This window comes from Acipenser ruthenus, chromosome 5 (genome assembly GCF_902713425.1).
Source record: "Acipenser ruthenus chromosome 5, fAciRut3.2 maternal haplotype, whole genome shotgun sequence".
NCBI lineage: Eukaryota > Metazoa > Chordata > Actinopteri > Acipenseriformes > Acipenseridae > Acipenser > Acipenser ruthenus.
Window position 1 is genome coordinate 88,392,893 of NC_081193.1, and position 17,459 is coordinate 88,410,351.

Sequence of the window (17,459 nt, forward strand, 5' to 3'; positions counted from 1 at the left end):
TCCAACTGAACTCTCAATTACTTAACTAGACCCTTCATTGAATTGATCATTTGCTTAATTAGACCTTTTTAATTGTTTTCAGCTCTTAAAGTTGTAGATTCCAAGTTAGCTATAACATTGTATAAGTAACTTGAACTCTGCAACTGTCTGAACTACTAACAACCAAACGAGCAAGATGGACCGAATAGCCTCCTCTCGTTTGTAAACTTTCTTATGTTCTCATGTTCTTAAGAGCTGAAAACAATGAAAAAGATCTAATTAAGCAAATTTTCATTTCAATGAAGGGTCTAGTTAAGTAATTGAGAGCTCAGTTGGAATGAAAACCAGCAGACACAGGGGGTCCCCAGGACCGGGGCTGGGAGCCAGTGGTGTATAAAGAGCAGTGCAGAGCGAGCTGTTTTTGGTGTTCCAGGCTGGTCAGTGCCATGGTGGGCACTAAGGGTAAGCACAGATCCCTTCAGTACATTATGTGCAGGACTGTGGGTTAGAACCCTTGGTATGGGCTGGATTCACTTCTCACAGGAGAGGAGGCGCGAGTAAACGCTGTATTCGTTTAATGTGAAGTGGGTTCATCAGTTTACCTCTTGTGACAGTTACATTGCACCATTAAAACACAGTGAATACTGTGCAGCAGTTATTATTATTATTATTATTATTATTATTATTATTATTATTATTATTATTATTATTATGTATATAGGTTGGTTGTTTTAGATATTAAAAATGTATTGTTTTTATGAAATGCACTTGCCTGGAAAGATTCTTCGGGCACTGTGTACTCGCCTCCTCCACTAGCTTGTATGTACCTCGAGGTCAGCGTTTGTTTCTGACTTGTTTTGTGTTCACCTGGAAAAAAAATAATAAAAGCAGCAAAATAAGAGAAGAGCCTTCTCTTCAGAAGGGTTCCATAAAGCAAGCACGTTTCAGCAGCAGCGCAGTGAACTCCACTTGCTTCGGACATCAAACATTGACAGCAAGCTGTATTATTACGTCTGGTGTTGACGTCAAACGGTTTCAAACAACTTCACGGAAAACAACTACAAGTCCCAGAATTCCCAGGCGATGCAATGGAATCATGGGGGTTGCTGATGTTCCTTTGGATTGTAAAAGCGTGACGGAATGTGTAGTAAGATGATGATGATGATGACGATGATGTGTATCAGTTGGCGATGCGTTGCACATTAGCGTACTGTTTAGTCTAGTTATACGCGTTGTTCGTTGTTTGCTTATAACTAATGAACGTTTTTTTGATCGCTGATTGATCTGCTAATTTGTATATGGCTTAATAATAAATAGTTGGGGAATGAAGCAGGCACAAAAGCCACACGCTGGATATTATTATTATTATTATTATTATTATTATTATTATTATTATTATTATAAAATATAGGTAAGAAGCTCCATTTTCATTTGATTTTTTATAATATATAACGGTATTATTATTTGTTTTTGTTTTTACTGAGCAGACTGGTTTGTCGGATGTTTTCAATCCCTCTCAGCGGTTCTTAAATTACCCTACACGTTTCCCACAGTAAAACTCAAACCTAATGAAAAGTGTCGTAAACCACCGAGAGGGATGTTAAAACAGGAAAACGTGTCAATCCATGCTAAACTAGAATAAATGTACACTATAACCATGGCGGGGCGGGGCGGGGCGGGGCGGAGGTTCTTTAAGTTAGTGTTTCGCGACCGTCTGAGTTCAGTCTGTTTGAAAACACATGCATTATTAACAGCTCAGTGTGTGTGTGTGTCTTTGAAAACACATGCATTATTAAGGGCTCAGTGTGTGTGTGTGTGTGTGTTTGAAAACACATGCATTATTAAGAGCTCAGTGTGTGTGTGTGTGTTTGAAAACACATGCATTATTAAGAGCTCAGTGTGTGTGTGTTTGAAAACACATGCATTATTAACAGCTCAGTGTGTGTGTGTGTCTTTGAAAACACATGCATTATTAAGAGCTCAGTGTGTGTGTGTGTGTGTTTGAAAACACATGCATTATTAAGAGCTCAGTGTGTGTGTGTGTGTGTGTGTGTGTTTGAAAACACATGCATTATTAAGAGCTCAGTGTGTGTGTGTGTCTTTGAAAACACATGCATTATTAAGAGCTCAGTGTGTGTGTTTGAAAACATGCATTATTAAGAGCTCAGTGTGTGTGTGTGTGTGTTTGAAAACACATGCATTATTAAGAGCTCAGTGTGTGTGTGTGTGTGTTTGAAAACACATGCATTATTAAGAGCTCAGTGTGTGTGTGTGTGTGTGTGTGTTTGAAAACACATGCATTATTAAGAGCTCAGTGTGTGTGTGTGTCTTTGAAAACACATGCATTATTAAGAGCTCAGTGTGTGTGTGTGTGTGTTTGAAAACACATGCATTATTAAGAGCTCAGTGTGTGTGTGTGTGTGTTTGAAAACACATGCATTATTAAGAGCTCAGTGTGTGTGTGTGTGTGTTTGAAAACACATGCATTATTAAGAGCTCAGTGTGTGTGTTTGAAAACGCATTATTAAGAGTTCAGTGTGTGTGTTTGAAAACACGCATTATTAAGAGTTCAGTGTGTGTGTTTGAAAACACGCATTATTAAGAGTTCAGTGTGTGTGTGTGTTTGAAAACACACGCATTATTAAGCCACCAATTACCAGATCAAACACTCACAGTAACTGTCATTATTACAATTAAGAAGCACTGTTAAAAATATCACCCAAGATAAATGGATAAAAAAAAATTATGAAAATCAGATTTATAAGCGTAATCACTGGCGATAGCAGGTGTTGTGAATGACACAGTACTATTGAAAAGCTACCTTTAAATAATAGCCGATGATTCCAGAGCTGAATGAAGGGCAGTCAGTTATGTGCAGGTGTACAGTGTTACATTTCATTTAGTCAGGACCGGGTCTTTGTAGGGATTGTAAATGTAAATGTATTCTGATTTACAAGAAGGAATATCCACAGTCCAACCCAGCCCTCTGGTTCAGGCTTTGCATTTGAATAATGGATGCATTGTCCATGTGGACTTCCCTGCCCGCCCTGTGGAACTAGATAAGAATGACCCAGAACCCAGGGACCCTGCCCACCCTGTGGAACTAGATAAGAATTACCCAGAACCCAGGGACCCTGCCGGCCCTCTGGAACTAGATAAGAATGACCCTACGAGCCGCATACCCAAGTTTCCATAGTGTCGAGAGCCGCAAGACATTTTAAATACATACAGTAGCTGTTATCTCTTGATGGCAGCAAAATACACAAGAACAAGGGATCGAACATTGCAGAGCCTGCACAGTGTCTGTGCCATTTGTATTGTACTGTAGATCTACAGTGTAGTAACATGACTGAGGAGCGGGCATTGCACCCAGCCTAGCCTATACCTATATAACATGACTGAGGAGTGGCATTGCACCCAGCCTAGCCTATACCTATATAACATGACTGAGGAGTGGCATTGCACCCAGCCTAGCCTATACCTATATAACATGACTGAGAAGTGGCATTGCACCCAGCCTAGCCTATACCTATATAACATGACTGAGGAGTGGCATTGCACCCAGCCTAGCCTATACCTATATAACATGACTGAGGAGTGGGATTGCACCCAGCCTAGCCTATACCTATATAACATGACTGAGGAGTGGCATTGCACCCAGCCTAGCCTATACCTATATAACATGACTGAGGAGTGGGATTGCACCCAGCCTAGCCTATACCTATATAACATGACTGAGGAGTGGGATTGCACCCAGCCTAGCCTATACCTTTATAACATGACTGAGGAGTGGCATTGCACCCAGCCTAGCCTATACCTTTATAACATGACTGAGGAGCGGGCATGTACTGTATCACTCTCCACATATGCTGCAGGCTTGTCACAGGATGGGCTGGGCCCAGCTGAACTGCTTTAGAACATATTCTTGAATATATCAAAGTGTCACATATGCTAGAATACTTGTAGCTATGCTGACAATACTTAAACATTGGATATTCAATGTTGCCAGTTAACATTGTCGCCCTTACAGCCCAAACAGAAATAAAGCATTGAAAATGGCTGAAGTGTCACATTATTGTGTTGCTGTTTCACAGGACTAAGATGTCAAAATGTTATCATAAAGCATTGAATGCTATCAGCTTTAATTTATAGGCCATGGCCTGTCCGAGTATACTGTGTATATTAACTATACTAATATACCTGCATCACCATTTCTCCAGGTAAATATTTTACTGATTTTAAAATGTAAATTGATCATTTTGGACTTGGCCTTGGATGATCCTTAATGGCATTATGATAGAAATCAGGCAACAAAAAGCACTTTATTGTGTCTATATTCTATCAGCACTCACTAATGGCAAACCCTCCACCCATAACTACGACTACTACTACTACAAATAATAATAATAATAATAATAATAATAATAATAATAATAATAATAATAATAATATATCATTTTATAATTATAGTACATTTTACATTACAAATAATGCTAATGATAATAATGCTAATAATAATAATAATGCTAATAATAATAATAATAATAATATGTATATATTTTTTAATAGTTACCTGTTTCCCCAAGTCTTAATTGTGTCTCTCCGTTTCGTCCCCGTGCTCCACGCCTGTCTTTATCCGATTGAAGTTTTCAAGCAATGGAATCCTTGTGTAGGAACCAGTGTTTCCGGCAGCTAATTATTAATGAAGAGATGACAGAGACATCTCCCCTCATACCTGCCCGCCTGGTATTCCTTATCAATGCAGGGTATCATTAACTAGCTCAGTGACACTGCACTTTACCTGAAAGAGACGCCAGCTTGAACAGCATTCATGAGTCAAGCAAGATCTCACCAGCAATTTACTTTTATTGTGTAGCGCAAACCCTGGATAAGAGGTGTGATTTACTGCCCTCATTGGAAATGGGTTGGGTCTCCTCCCATAATGAACCTAATTGTTAACCATTGGAATGGCCCACTTTCTTTTAGCCATCATGTGATGGAATGGAAGTTATACTCCTGTTGCATAGCAGTTGGATCCATTCCTGGTTTTACTAGTTTAATGAGACACACCTGAGCTTGTGTCCTATACACTGTGGCTAATCAAGCTCGTAGTAAAACCTGGAATGGGTGAAGCTGCTGTGCAATAGGAGTCTTAATTCCATCCCCTGTCTTACCTATTTACACCCATTGAAAGTTGTCAGAGCTGGTCAAAAAATGACTCCAGTCCCATGTTTTTGTTCCATCCTGCTGTGCCCTTCAGTCATTTTGTGACCAGCCCTTTGAACTTTCAGTGGGTGTAAATAGATCACACCAGGGATGGGAATAAGATCACACCAGGGATGGGAATAAGATCACACCAGGGATGGGAATAAAACCACACCAGGGACGGGAATAAGATCACACCAGGGATGGGAATAAGATCACACCAGGGACGGGAATAAGATCACACCAGGGATGGGAATAAGATCACACCAGGGATGGGAATAAGATCACACCAGGGATGGGAATAAGACCAATTGCACAGCAATTTGCCCCATTCCCCAGTATGAGCTTGGTTAGCCCCTGAGTACTTTCAGTTTGCATACTAGCTTGGTTAGCCCCTGAGTACTTTCAATTTGCATGTGAGCTTGGTTGGTTTTCACCCGACGTCATGCAAATGAATGGGAAAGGTGGGGGTTGATATGTAAATTAACTATGCGTAAAGTACTCGTGTTGTCTTTGAAGATTACTAGTGACATTTTGTGAAAATGTGGTTTCCATGCGCAGAGAACTGGTACATGAGTGAATCTAATCTGCTGTAATAAAGCAAAATACCCTGTTCCTGCTTGGATAATAATGGGCTTTACTGCTCTTGACCAAATTGTTTTTCAATTTGAGGCGGCTCGTGCTGTCAGAGATGCTCTCCTTTCTTTTAAGTTGTGTTGGATTTACTGCTGTGTTAAATATGAATGATGCAAACAAATAAACACATAAGAACATAAGAACATAAGAAAGTTTACAAACGAGAGGAGGTCATTTGGCCCATCTTGCTTGTTTGGTTGTTAGTAGCTTATTGATCCCAGAATCTCATCAAGCAGCTTCTTGAAGGATCCCAGGGTGTCAGCTTCAACAACATTACTGGGGAGTTGGTTCCAGACCCTCACAATTCTCTGTGTAAAAAAGTGCCTCCTATTTTCTGTTCTGAATGCCCACCTTGTTCACAAAAATGTAAAGACTGTTTCAAGGATTTAAAAAAAATGTTAAGGACCATTTCTTCAGGAGTGTATAAATATATTGTGATTGATTAAAGTTTTTTTTTTTTGTAATCTCTTAAACGACTGATAAAGGTTTCATGTTTTTAAAAAAAATGCTGCATGGCACAGGAGACTTGCTTCCTGTGGAATCTTGTTACTGTATTAACAGCATGCTTCCTCTAGCCTCACAGCCTCATTCATCGCTAACTGACACACAGTAACAACAGGCAGGAAGCAATCCCTGGTACCAGCACCCCTGACAGAGCTTGTGAAGTCCTGTAGAAGTGATCACAAATCAGGACCCTGTAATAGCTGGCTCCTGTTTCACAGTGAAAGCAATCCCTGGTACCAGCACCCCTGACAGAGCTTGTGATGTCCTGTAGAAGTGATCACAAATCAGGACCCTGTAATAGCTGGCTTCTATTTCACAGTGAAAGCAATCCCAGTGTACAGTGCAAGGGACAGCAACAGAGCCCCGACAGCAGTACAGAAATGTTGGATTGAATCTGAGTCCACAGTGCTCCAAATACCTTTACCTTTCATTCCAGGGAGCCCCATTGTACTGAACATTCACAGCTGTTGGTGTTGCCACTGCCCACTGCACATTACATAAAACCCTGCACGACCTAGCACAGTCAATACCTCATATGAATATTGTAAACTGGGTCTCATTTTCAAGAAACATCAAGCAAAATTAAAAAATAATCTTAATTAAAAAAACATCTAATCAAAGATTTGTTTCTAAAAATGACTATTGATTATTGATTATTATAGTTTCTATAGATTTCTGTAGTAAAAAGTCTCCATTTCTATTAGATTGTTTTATAAGGCAGGGACTAAACTGGAACTATTTTTAAAAAGCAGACGAGGAGAGCGAAAAAGGGAACAAGCAGCAGTAGATAGTAAACTTCTTCCAAAAGGGTTTTTCCAATATGTTCGTGCTAAAAGGAAACTGAAAGAGGAAGTTAGTAGTTTACGTGAGAGCAGTGGTCATTTAGTGACTAAAGACTACCATATTTGTACAAGTATTTACAAAGGAGGATTTATATAATATATCAAAGTTAGCAGAATCTACACAAACATCATTACCAGAGTTTGTTACAGAAGAGAACGAAGCACTAAGGGAGCTAGCAGTACTTAAAATAAACAAATCCCCAGAGCCTGCTGGAATCTGTCCAGGAGTCCTCAGGGAAACTAGGGAACAGCTTTTTTAACCAATATGTTATATATTCAACACATCTATAAATAAAGGAGCCATCCCACTGGACTGGAAAATTGGCAATGTTGTTCCCATATTTAAAAAAAGGTGATATATTTGACCCTGGGAACTACATACCTACAAGTTTAACATCAATCATATGTAAAATCATGGAAACTATAATAAGGATCTGTCACAGAGGTGACTGAACGGTACACTCTTATATTTAAAATATGATTTGTGCATGGGAAGTATTTTTTTAACTTTAAATATACAGGTTAATACTAACAGTTACAACAGCACTTAATAGGAAATAAAAGATTTATATTTGACTCTTTTTGTGAGTTTTGTTCAGTTGTTCTGCTTGGATTTTGGTGTCTGACCAAATTTATTTCAGAGCTTTAGTTTCTCGCACTGTCAATGTAATTAGGGTTACCAGATTTGCAGAGGACGTTCCTTTTTTCTTTTCAAGTCACTGACGCGGGGGACAGAAATACAGTGATTCTTGGTGGTAAATCTCCCTCCCGACCTGTGAGGGCGCTAAGTAGTTTCTTAAATAGATTTTCCCATTCTACTGTGTTGCCCAGTACTATAATTGCGTGATTGTTCAGTTTCAGAATATCTTTAAATCTGGGCTTTAATAAAGAGGTGTTTCCAGTGCTGGGTGGTTGTAAGATCTGGCCACTGGCGACCTCTAGTGGGAGCAGTGAAAGTGGAGATTTTAAAGAGCGGAAGCTAAGGGGGTTTTTGTCGAACAGAGACTGGTCACACCTCTATTAGTTTCTATTAGTATTTCTAACCAGTGTTACACAAGTGATAAATATTTTAAACAAACTGTGAAAGCCTAGAATCCAAACATGCTTTGTAAAGGAGTTGCTGCTCCTTCTCTGTTCCTCGTTCCTGAAGTGGTGGAGCAGGTCTGGACTCACACAATGAGAGCGAGGCGCTGTCAGGTCTTTTTCAACCCTTCCAGTGCCAAGAACTGCAGGCTGTGTTTAACCCCTGAAGATCACTTCTTCAATCCTCAGCATTCTCAGCAGCATATCGTTTTAGGGAGTGTTGCACGCAGGCCAGGCTCCTCTACTGGGACAGGAGGAAGTAGTAAGGGCAGCAGTGTGGAGTAGTGGTTAGGGCTCTGGCTCTTGACCGGAGGGTTGTGGGTTCAATCCCAGGTGGGAGACACTGCTGCTGTAGCAGTTGTATTGTGTCTGAAATCCTGGTTGTATTTCTCCAGTGTTTGTTCTCACACTATTAGCTGATGTAGCTTTACTGTAATAGTTATGAGTGGGGAGTAAGTGCATGAAGACTCCTGTTAATTGTAAAGCAAACATATTTCAGTAAATGTGAGTGCAAAGAAAGAGAATACCCCTGCTTTACTGTACCAGGATGCGAGTCTGTCTATATTACACCATGCAGGAGCTGTGAATATACCTAGCATTGACAATGAGATAATCAAGTACTAAACAAAGCCGCAGGAGTTAAAAACCTTGACTCAGTACAACCTCGCCCACTTAAGGAATCTGCAGCTTGAAATACAGGTCTGTACAGGAAGTGCAAGGGGGTCTATCTTGGGAACAGCTTTGTGATTGAATGAGAAAGGGGAACATGAGAAACATAAGAACATCCATGAAACGGAAGACTTTAAAGCTCACAGTGAAGTAAATCTGCCACACAGTAGAGTATATCATTATCAGCAGGGATTCTTATTATTGCAGGAATTAAGGCAAATCCGAGTGTAAGGTGAACAAGTTTGAGGTTGTGTGAGTTTGAAAGGAGTCATTACAGAGAGCTAGGCAGGGTGTGACTTTGTACAGAAATGGCAGCAAACACTTCTTGTCTGGAAGAAGAGCTTTCCTGCGCTGTGTGCTGTGAGATTTTCAAGGATCCTGTAACTCTTCATTGTAACCACAGTTTCTGTAAAGCATGTCTGGATCAGTGCTGGAAAGAGAAGGGAACTCGGGAGTGTCCAGTGTGCAGGAGGAGGGCTTCAATAGAGGATCCTGCTGTGGATTTCAGGCTCAGGAATATCGTGGAGTGCTTCTTAAAAGATCACAGTGAGAAACCTCCAGCACCTCCTGGAATGCTCTGCAGTCTGCATGAGGAGAAACTGAAGCTGTTCTGTGTGGATGATGAAGAGGCTGTCTGTCTTGTGTGTCAAACTTCAGAGAAACATGAAAATCACAAGCTCCGTCCAGTCCAGGAAGCTGTACGGAATTATAAGGTTTGGAAAAAAGTGTATTTAAATTACTAATGTAAAAAGTAGTAACTGCAGGAATACGGTCGAAGTACTGTTTATACTAAAGTATAGCTATACCATACTGTACTACCAGTGCTACTGATGCTTCATTCACACATACTGGTGGCTGTGTGGTCCAGTACTTAAACTACACCAGATAACCTTGCTTTACTTTAATTCACTTTAAATCTATTCATAATACATCACTATTCATGTTCATTCGTGTTACTTAAAATATACATACCAGTGTGTACATGTGAGCATATACACAGTATTATTATTATTATTTGTTTATTTAGCAGACACCTTTATCCAAGGTGACTTACAGAGACTAGGGAGTGTGAACTATGCATCAGCTGCAGAGTCACTTACAACAACATCTCACCCAAAAGACAGAGCACAATGAGGTTACGTGACTTGCTCAGGGTCACACAGTAAGTTAGTGAGTGAGCCGGGATCTGAACTGGGGACCTCCTGGTTACAAGCCCTTTTCTTTAACCTACTTTAGTTTAAAATGCCTCAAATCTTTAGTAATAAAGTAGTCATAAACTCACCAGTACAGAATTATTTTAAAGTGGGGGCGCATTGGGCAGTCCTTGAAAGACTGCGTTGAGAACACATTTTCTATTTTTGAGCAGCTGTCCTTAACCTTTCAGACACTTTCAGTTTTAGAGTCTGGCTCTAGCTGTAGAGAACGCTGTGTGATCACTAGATGCTGCTGCTCTTACACCTATGAAGACACTTTTCAGTTCCAGGTTTCATTGCATTTCAGGGAGAACTCAAGACTGCGCTGGAGCCCTTGAGGGACAAGCTGAAAACCTTTAATAAAGTTAAAGCACAATGTGATGAAACAGCAGAGCACATCAAGGTAAGAGAACTAGATTAGTGATTTAAACAATACACAACATACATGCTCACTGGACACCCAAACTAACTCTAAAGTGATCCTTTTCATGTATAGAAACAAGCCCAGCAAACAGAGAGGCAGATAAAGGAGGAGTTTGAGAAACTTCACCAGTTTCTACGAGATGAAGAAAAGGCCAGGATAGCTGCACTGAGGAGGGAAGAGGAACAAAAGGGAAGAATCATGAAAGAGAAGATTGAAAATATTACAAGAGAAATCTCATCCCTTTCAGACACAATCCGAGTGATAGAACAGGAGCTGGAAGCTGAAGACATCTTCTTCCTGCAGGTAGTGATTGTTTAACTGTGTGTGACATGTTCTTATTGTGAATGCACAGTGACTAGCACAGGGAACAGATGATTAGACATGTGCCCATACAATGTGTTTGTGCAATGGAGACTGCAAGACTGCTACGACACTCACACACCAATATCCCCCCAGGGATAGCAAGACACTGAGTGAGCGAGCGAGCCCCCCCCCCCCCCCGCCCCCCCCCGCACCATAAACCAGCACAGGCGGGTCATTATTGGGAATGCCAGAGTGTATGTGAAGTATCAACACTGAGTTTAACATGGAAAGCTGGGCATCGCTGCTGCTGTTTTATATAAAATGTGGATTGTTGTTTAATAATGTATTCAATTATTTTCCTTGTTTGTTTCAGAAGTACAAAGACACAAAGAGAAGGTATGTAAGATCTGGCCTGTCTTCCTCTCTTGTATTGTATTGAATGCAAACACAGAGCAGCACTAACTCCTGAATATGATTGCAGAGCCGAGTGCACACTGCAGGATCCACAGTGTGTTTCAGGAGCGCTGATAGATGTAGCCGAGCACCTGGGCTCTCTGAAGTACAAAGTGTGGGAGAAGATGCTGGGGATTGTTCAATACAGTGAGTCCTGTGGGGAGCATCACAAAGGAGGGGGGGGGGGGGGGGTGCATATAACCACAATCCACAACATGTGTAAGCAGCAAGATACAGCTCTCTACAATCAATAATAATACACAATGAAATGTACACACCTGTAGCAAATACACTTCTATCCATCACAGAGATCATCTCTCAGTTCAATATTAATCACTGTGAGCTGCTCATAGTATTGAGGTGAGCTGGAAGAGCATTCCAAGAGAGCAAAAGGCTTTCTGATCCCATGTTGGTCTGCATTAAAACTCCTTGTAAAGAAACTCCTGCAGTAGAACACAGACTTCTCTGAGTTCAGCCCATTGTCTTGGAATGCTCCCAGAGCTCTAAGAATGTTAGTGCTGAGCAGTGTCACAGTGTTCTGTTCTAGTGCTCTGTGATAGAACTTTGTGAGCAGCTACAATTCTCACTGCCCAGAGTTCCGGTGCCAGAGTTCTACTCAAATCATCCAGCCGGACATTAGTTCAGTATTTATATACTGTACACCCTCTCAGCCAATCAGGGCAGGGTCTTTACACGCTGTGATTAAACAGGTTTACATGCTGTTAGTGTGATATTTTGACAGGCACATACCTGCTTTTTTATATTGTTTGATGTTGAATAATAATATTTGAAATGATGCATTATAATACTAAATAGAATACACATCTCCTGCCTCCTAATGTATTACAATGCTTTAGTCTGCAGGTAGATGTTCTCATTTCTAACCCTGTCTCTCGTTTCCTCTCTCAGCTCCAGTGACTCTGGATCCCAACACAGCAGCACCCTGGCTCACACTGTCTGAGGATCTAACAAGTGTGAGATTCAGCGATGAGTGGCAGCAGCTTCCTGACAACCCAGAGCGGTTTGATTCCTATGTTTTTGTGCTGGGGTCTGAGGGATTCACTTCAGGGAAACACTGCTGGGATGTTGAAGTTGGAAACAAAACTGACTGGGATCTGGGTGTGACAAAAGAGTCCAGCCAAAGGAAAGGGGAATTCACTGTGAACCCAGGAGCAGGATACTGGGTTATAGGCCTGAGGGGTGGGGATCAGTACTGGGCATGGACCTCACCATGGTCTACAGGACTCACTGTGGAGAAGAAACCCCAGAAGATCAGAGTTCAGCTGGACTGTGATGTGGGGGAGGTGGCATTCTTTGACTCCAGTGATATGAGACCTCTCTACACTTTTAAACACAGATTTACTGACAGGATGTTTCCATATTTCTCTCCTTGCTTCAATGAAGTTGGGAAAAACTCTGCCCCCCTCAGAGTGTGCCCTGTGAAGACAGTTATAAAAGTGGACTAGCCCAATGTGTTCAGGATGAACAATAGGGCTGTATAATAATAATAATAATAATAATAATAATAATAATAATAATAATAATAATAATAATAATAATAATCCTGTGACCTTGCTGGCCACTGCACACTATAAATAAATAAACGTATTTACTTAATTGTTTTGACCATTCTGATTTTGTTATGTAACATTAGGATTCTATTAACCCTTTACAGTCAGCAAACCCCAGCTTCACAATAAGTGATTGAAGGTGAAGAACAGGGAGAGGAGGAAAAGAAAGTGTGGAGAGCAGAAGTCTCCAGCTATATAACTACTAGGTCACACTGGCCATAGTTTTATTCTTCAATAGTTTGTGTCTAAAACTGTGAAACAGCTGGGTCCCCCTGCCCCTATCGCTGCTGCATATTGCTCTTCAGCGCCACTGTTCCTCTCACTGAGGGCTCTTGAGTTTATTCCTATCCATTCCAGGGAGAGTCTGTGTAGAATTGCTCTGCTCTGCCATCCTGCTCTCGTGATCGTGGTGTTAACGAGTCCCCCGAGCAGCTCTTTAGAAACGCTGTCTGGTTAATGAGGGAAACCTGGCTTGATCTCTACCTGAACCACAGCGCTCCAGATCAACATGGCTGCTCAAACACTGTGTGGCGAGTGAGAGGAAACCTGGCTTGATCTCTACCTGAACCACAGCGCCCCAGATCAACATGGCTGCTCAAACGCTGTGTGGCGAGTGAGGGAAACCTGGCTTGATCTCTACCTGAACCACAGCGCCCCAGATCAACATGGCTGCTCAAACACTGTGTGGCGAGTGAGGGAAACCTGGCTCGATCTCTACCTGAACCACAGCGCCCCAGATCAACATGGCTGCTCAAACGCTGTGTGGCGAGTGAGGGAAACCTGGCTTGATCTCTACCTGAACCACAACGCCCCAGATCAACATGGCTGCTCAAACGCTGTCTGGCGAGTGAGGTAAACCTGGCTTGATCTCTACCTGAACCACAGCGCCCCAGATCAACATGGCTGCTCAAACACTGTGTGGCTTACAAACTGCATGTGCTGTCCTGACTGAGCGCTGCTTGGCGTATTTCAAATGCATTGAAAGATTGATTTAATTTTCAGGGATTTTTTTATTCTGCAAAGGAGAAACAAAACTAATTGGACATAATTGAGATCAATGAAGCAGGTTAATTTTATTGATTTGAAAAATGGTTTATCCTGCAAATGATACCAGGGCAATGATCGTGTGTTATCTTTGACATGGTATTGAAGACAGTTTTTATTAATCCGTCAGACTTTGTTCACAGCATCCACAGTTACAGTATACAGGACCAAACCAGGGGACTGTCAGTTCCAATTGTTTAAAAGCCATTCTGCTTACCTTGCTGCACACATCTGTACGTATTTCAAAAGTGTACTGTCTGCTGATAGATTAGGAGATATGAGCGTTCTTATTGAAGAAACAAAACATAAAGGCAAATGAAGATGTTTCAGAATATCGAGGCTAACTTGAACTTTTTGGTCATGTAGAAATATAAAACTGAAACTAGCAATGAAAATAAAACAACAGAAGACCATTAGAAACTATTTATAAACGAATTAAAAAAACTAAATCTGCAAAAAAAAAACCCTGTTCAGCCAGTGTCAGGCTCCTGCTTAGGGATTAACAGACACATCATTGCCATGGGGTTACATTTCTTTACAGACTGTGATGTTACTGTATTAAAGCTTTACTTATGAGGCCAGCTTTTATATAACTTCTGAAATTCGTTTTTAAATTAACCACTAACACAAAACATGCAACACTGTTTAACGTGTTAGGAAATTAATTGTTAACCGTTATACTAAACTACAAAACTTCAAAAAAGCCCCTTTTATTATTATATCTTTATACCTATCTGTGTCTCCCTGGTACCTCAGAGTAACTGCAGTGTGCAGGGCTCTACCTATCTGTGTCTCCCTGGTACCTCAGAGTAACTGCAGTGTGCAGGGCTCTACCTATCTGTGTCTCCCTGGTACCTCAGAGTAACTGCAGTGAGCAGGGCTCTACCTATCTGTGTCTCCCTGGTACCTCAGAGTAACTGCAGTGTGCAGGGCTCTACCTATCTGTGTCTCCCTGGTACCGGTATAGTAACTGCAGTGTGCAGGGCTCTACATATCTGTGTCTCCCTGGTACCTCAGAGTAACTGCAGTGTGCAGGGCTCTACCTATCTGTGTCTCCCTGGTACTGGTATAGTAACTGCAGTGTGCAGGGCTCTACCTATCTGTGTCTCCCTGGTACTGGTATAGTAACTGCAGTGTGCAGGGCTCTACCTATCTGTGTCTCCCTGGTACCTCAGAGTAACTGCAGTGTGCAGGGCTCTACCTATCTGTGTCTCCCTGGTACCTCAGAGTAACTGCAGTGAGCAGGGCTCTACCTATCTGTGTCTCCCTGGTACCGGTATAGTAACTGCAGTGTGCAGGGCTCTACCTATCTGTGTCTCCCTGGTACCGGTATAGTAACTGCAGTGTGCAGGGCTCTACCTATCTGTGTCTCCCTGGTACCTCAGAGTAACTGCAGTGTGCAGGGCTCTACCTATCTGTGTCTCCCTGGTGCTGGCAGTTTATAAAGATGAGCGATTTCACTTCATAGCTGCAATGTTTTGTCTTTTTAGCAACTGAATTGTTCACTAGTGGCTGAACCTGCCCCCGGGTTCCTGACAGTGTGAGTGAAACCCCATTGTGTACTGGTTATATCTGTCAGCTCTCAACACCACTGATGCCCCTGGCAATAACTTCACTTCAGCAGTAATTACTACAGGGCTCTCCAAGGAGCAGACATATAGACATGCTGGTGAAGAAGAGGGAGATTCAGTTACAGATGACACTGTGATTAAGTGACATATTGTCTTTAAATGACACAATTAAACAAAGTGCCTCTGTATTCACATTTATGGCTCCAGTTCCAGGGGTAGTGCATCAATATAAAGTCCATCTTTTCACTGGTGTGGAAGTGTGTGGCAAATGTGCCCCGCCTCTGTGTGCATTTGTGTGTTATATGTTGCATGTAGTGTATTAATGTTGGTGTATAGATATGGCTGCACGGGATATAAATGGGTGTGTGCAGAACAAGTTATTTAAAATGTATAATTGTATTTAGACACGGGGATTGCACTTCACTTCACGTGCATTTAAAGTATTTAATATGTGAGCACGAGGTTGCACATAATTAATTCACGTGCTGGGATTCAAGTGAATAATTAATTAGAAATTGAATCCCGGCACAATAGTATATATAGATGCACGTTGAACTCACTCGGGGTTGTGTGTTCAGGGCGAAAGAACAGGAGAGAGTGAGGAGAGAAAGTAAAAAGAGAAAGTAAGCAATTGCTACGTGGTGCTGGAAGACCAGCACGGTACGTGTTTGTTTAGTGTTCGTCCCTGTTTGTTAGTGTCTGTTTGTTTTGTTTGTCTGTTTATCTTGGCCGCAAGTGCCGTGTCCTGTGTCTTGTTTTGTTCAAACCTTTTATTTTACAATAAACTGACGCAAGCAAGCGCATTTACCATTTCATCCATCCTGTCTGTCTTGTTCATTCTCTGGTTCTGACGTCACCACTCAGCCAGCCGTGTGACAAAGTGTAGCAGCAGAAAGACAGATCTGTGATATTATTTAGGATGGGGAGCCAGGTTTCTTGCTGTGGCTTATATTCCCATCAGCTGGGCTGATAAACTGCAGGTGACTGTCATGACTGTGCACGGTTTCATAACCTGAGTTTTAGCACATTGTGTGATTGTATTGTGTAATACAGAAAATCTGAAATGAGGGCCCTCTCCCCGAGTGGCTCATCTGGGTGAGTCGGGTTTGCGTCCTGGCTGTGTGGAGTCACTGGTCTTCGTTGGGGATTCCACAGGGAGCGTCACATTGGCTCTGGCACTCCTGTGGTCAGGTGTCCAGTGAGCTCAGAGCCGACACCTGTAGGGCTGGCCTAGGTCCTAGGCCAGAATCTCACTGACATCCGCTCTCGAGTTCCTGGGTGTTGAAGAGGAAGTTGGCTTGCTCGTGGGATCGGAGGAGGCCCACTGAACCTTCAGTTCTACTGAGCTGCATGGGGAATTGCTGCAGTGAGGGAAACATTAATGGGATATTGTAAATTGGGTAAAAAAACAGGGGTTAAATAATTGAGCACATAACAACTTACAAAGAAACAAAAAGGTGTGCAGTGCTGTGGTTGGCAACACCTGTGCAAAATGTGACAACAGTTCACAGTTATTCTGGTCTCTCCCTATACATTATAAACACATAGTCATTACACAACACATCTTGAGAAGAATGCTGTCTGTTTTTTTTTCTCTAAGCTGTTAAATTCACACTTTGGCACAGAAAGTCTCCCAGTAGGAAAGCTGGTGGAGTTGTGGAAGGAGGCTGCCGTTTACACACAGTCTCAGTGGAGAGTGACGTATTGAACCCAGCCTAATTCAAAGACATCAGTCAGAGTGCTGGAACTGTATCTGCAAAATCAGATATCTGCAAAATCAGGTATCTGCAAAATCAGGGAAAGAAAGGGCTTTGTGTGTTCCAGCCCACTGTGCAGAATTGCAAGCTGCTTTATCCTCCAAAAGCAAAGCCTGTTTGTATAATCAGGAGGACTTGCTCCCCGCGCGCTGGCAGCAGAGTGAACCGATTGAGTTCATTAAATGCACAGCAGCTACTTCTCTGCATTATGGAGAGGGAAGGACG

The 17,459-nt window shown here is 41.9% G+C and overlaps 1 protein-coding gene across 2 annotated transcripts; it reads left to right on the top strand.

Annotated features, from left to right (window-relative positions):
• The first annotated feature begins 8,873 nt into the window (after nucleotides 1–8,873).
• LOC117403017 (zinc-binding protein A33-like) lies at nucleotides 8,874–16,324 on the top strand. 2 transcript variants are annotated; one of them, XM_034004839.3, is made up of 6 exons: nucleotides 8,874–9,631; nucleotides 10,419–10,514; nucleotides 10,608–10,838; nucleotides 11,215–11,234; nucleotides 11,320–11,438; nucleotides 12,201–16,324. In XM_034004839.3, exons 1-6 carry the CDS (start codon nucleotides 9,227–9,229, stop codon nucleotides 12,755–12,757), a joined length of 1,428 nt encoding a protein of 475 aa, XP_033860730.3. In that variant the 5' UTR covers nucleotides 8,874–9,226; the 3' UTR covers nucleotides 12,758–16,324. The 2 variants fall into 2 exon arrangements, with proteins under 2 accessions (XP_033860730.3, XP_033860728.3); XM_034004837.3 differs by having other exon boundaries at nucleotides 8,879–9,631; nucleotides 11,212–11,234; nucleotides 12,201–16,323.
• Nucleotides 16,325–17,459: the final 1,135 nt, after the last annotated feature.

Bases quoted from the DNA above. Each gene is read 5' to 3' on its own strand.
- LOC117403017 (XM_034004837.3), top strand. From the start codon at position 9,227: ATGGCAGCAAACACTTCTTGTCTGGAAGAAGAGCTTTCCTGCGCTGTG. The intron at 11,235-11,319 runs GTATGTAAGATC...ATATGATTGCAG, and splicing joins TACAAAGACACAAAGAGAAG to AGCCGAGTGCACACTGCAGG. The intron at 11,439-12,200 runs GTGAGTCCTGTG...TTCCTCTCTCAG, and splicing joins GCTGGGGATTGTTCAATACA to CTCCAGTGACTCTGGATCCC.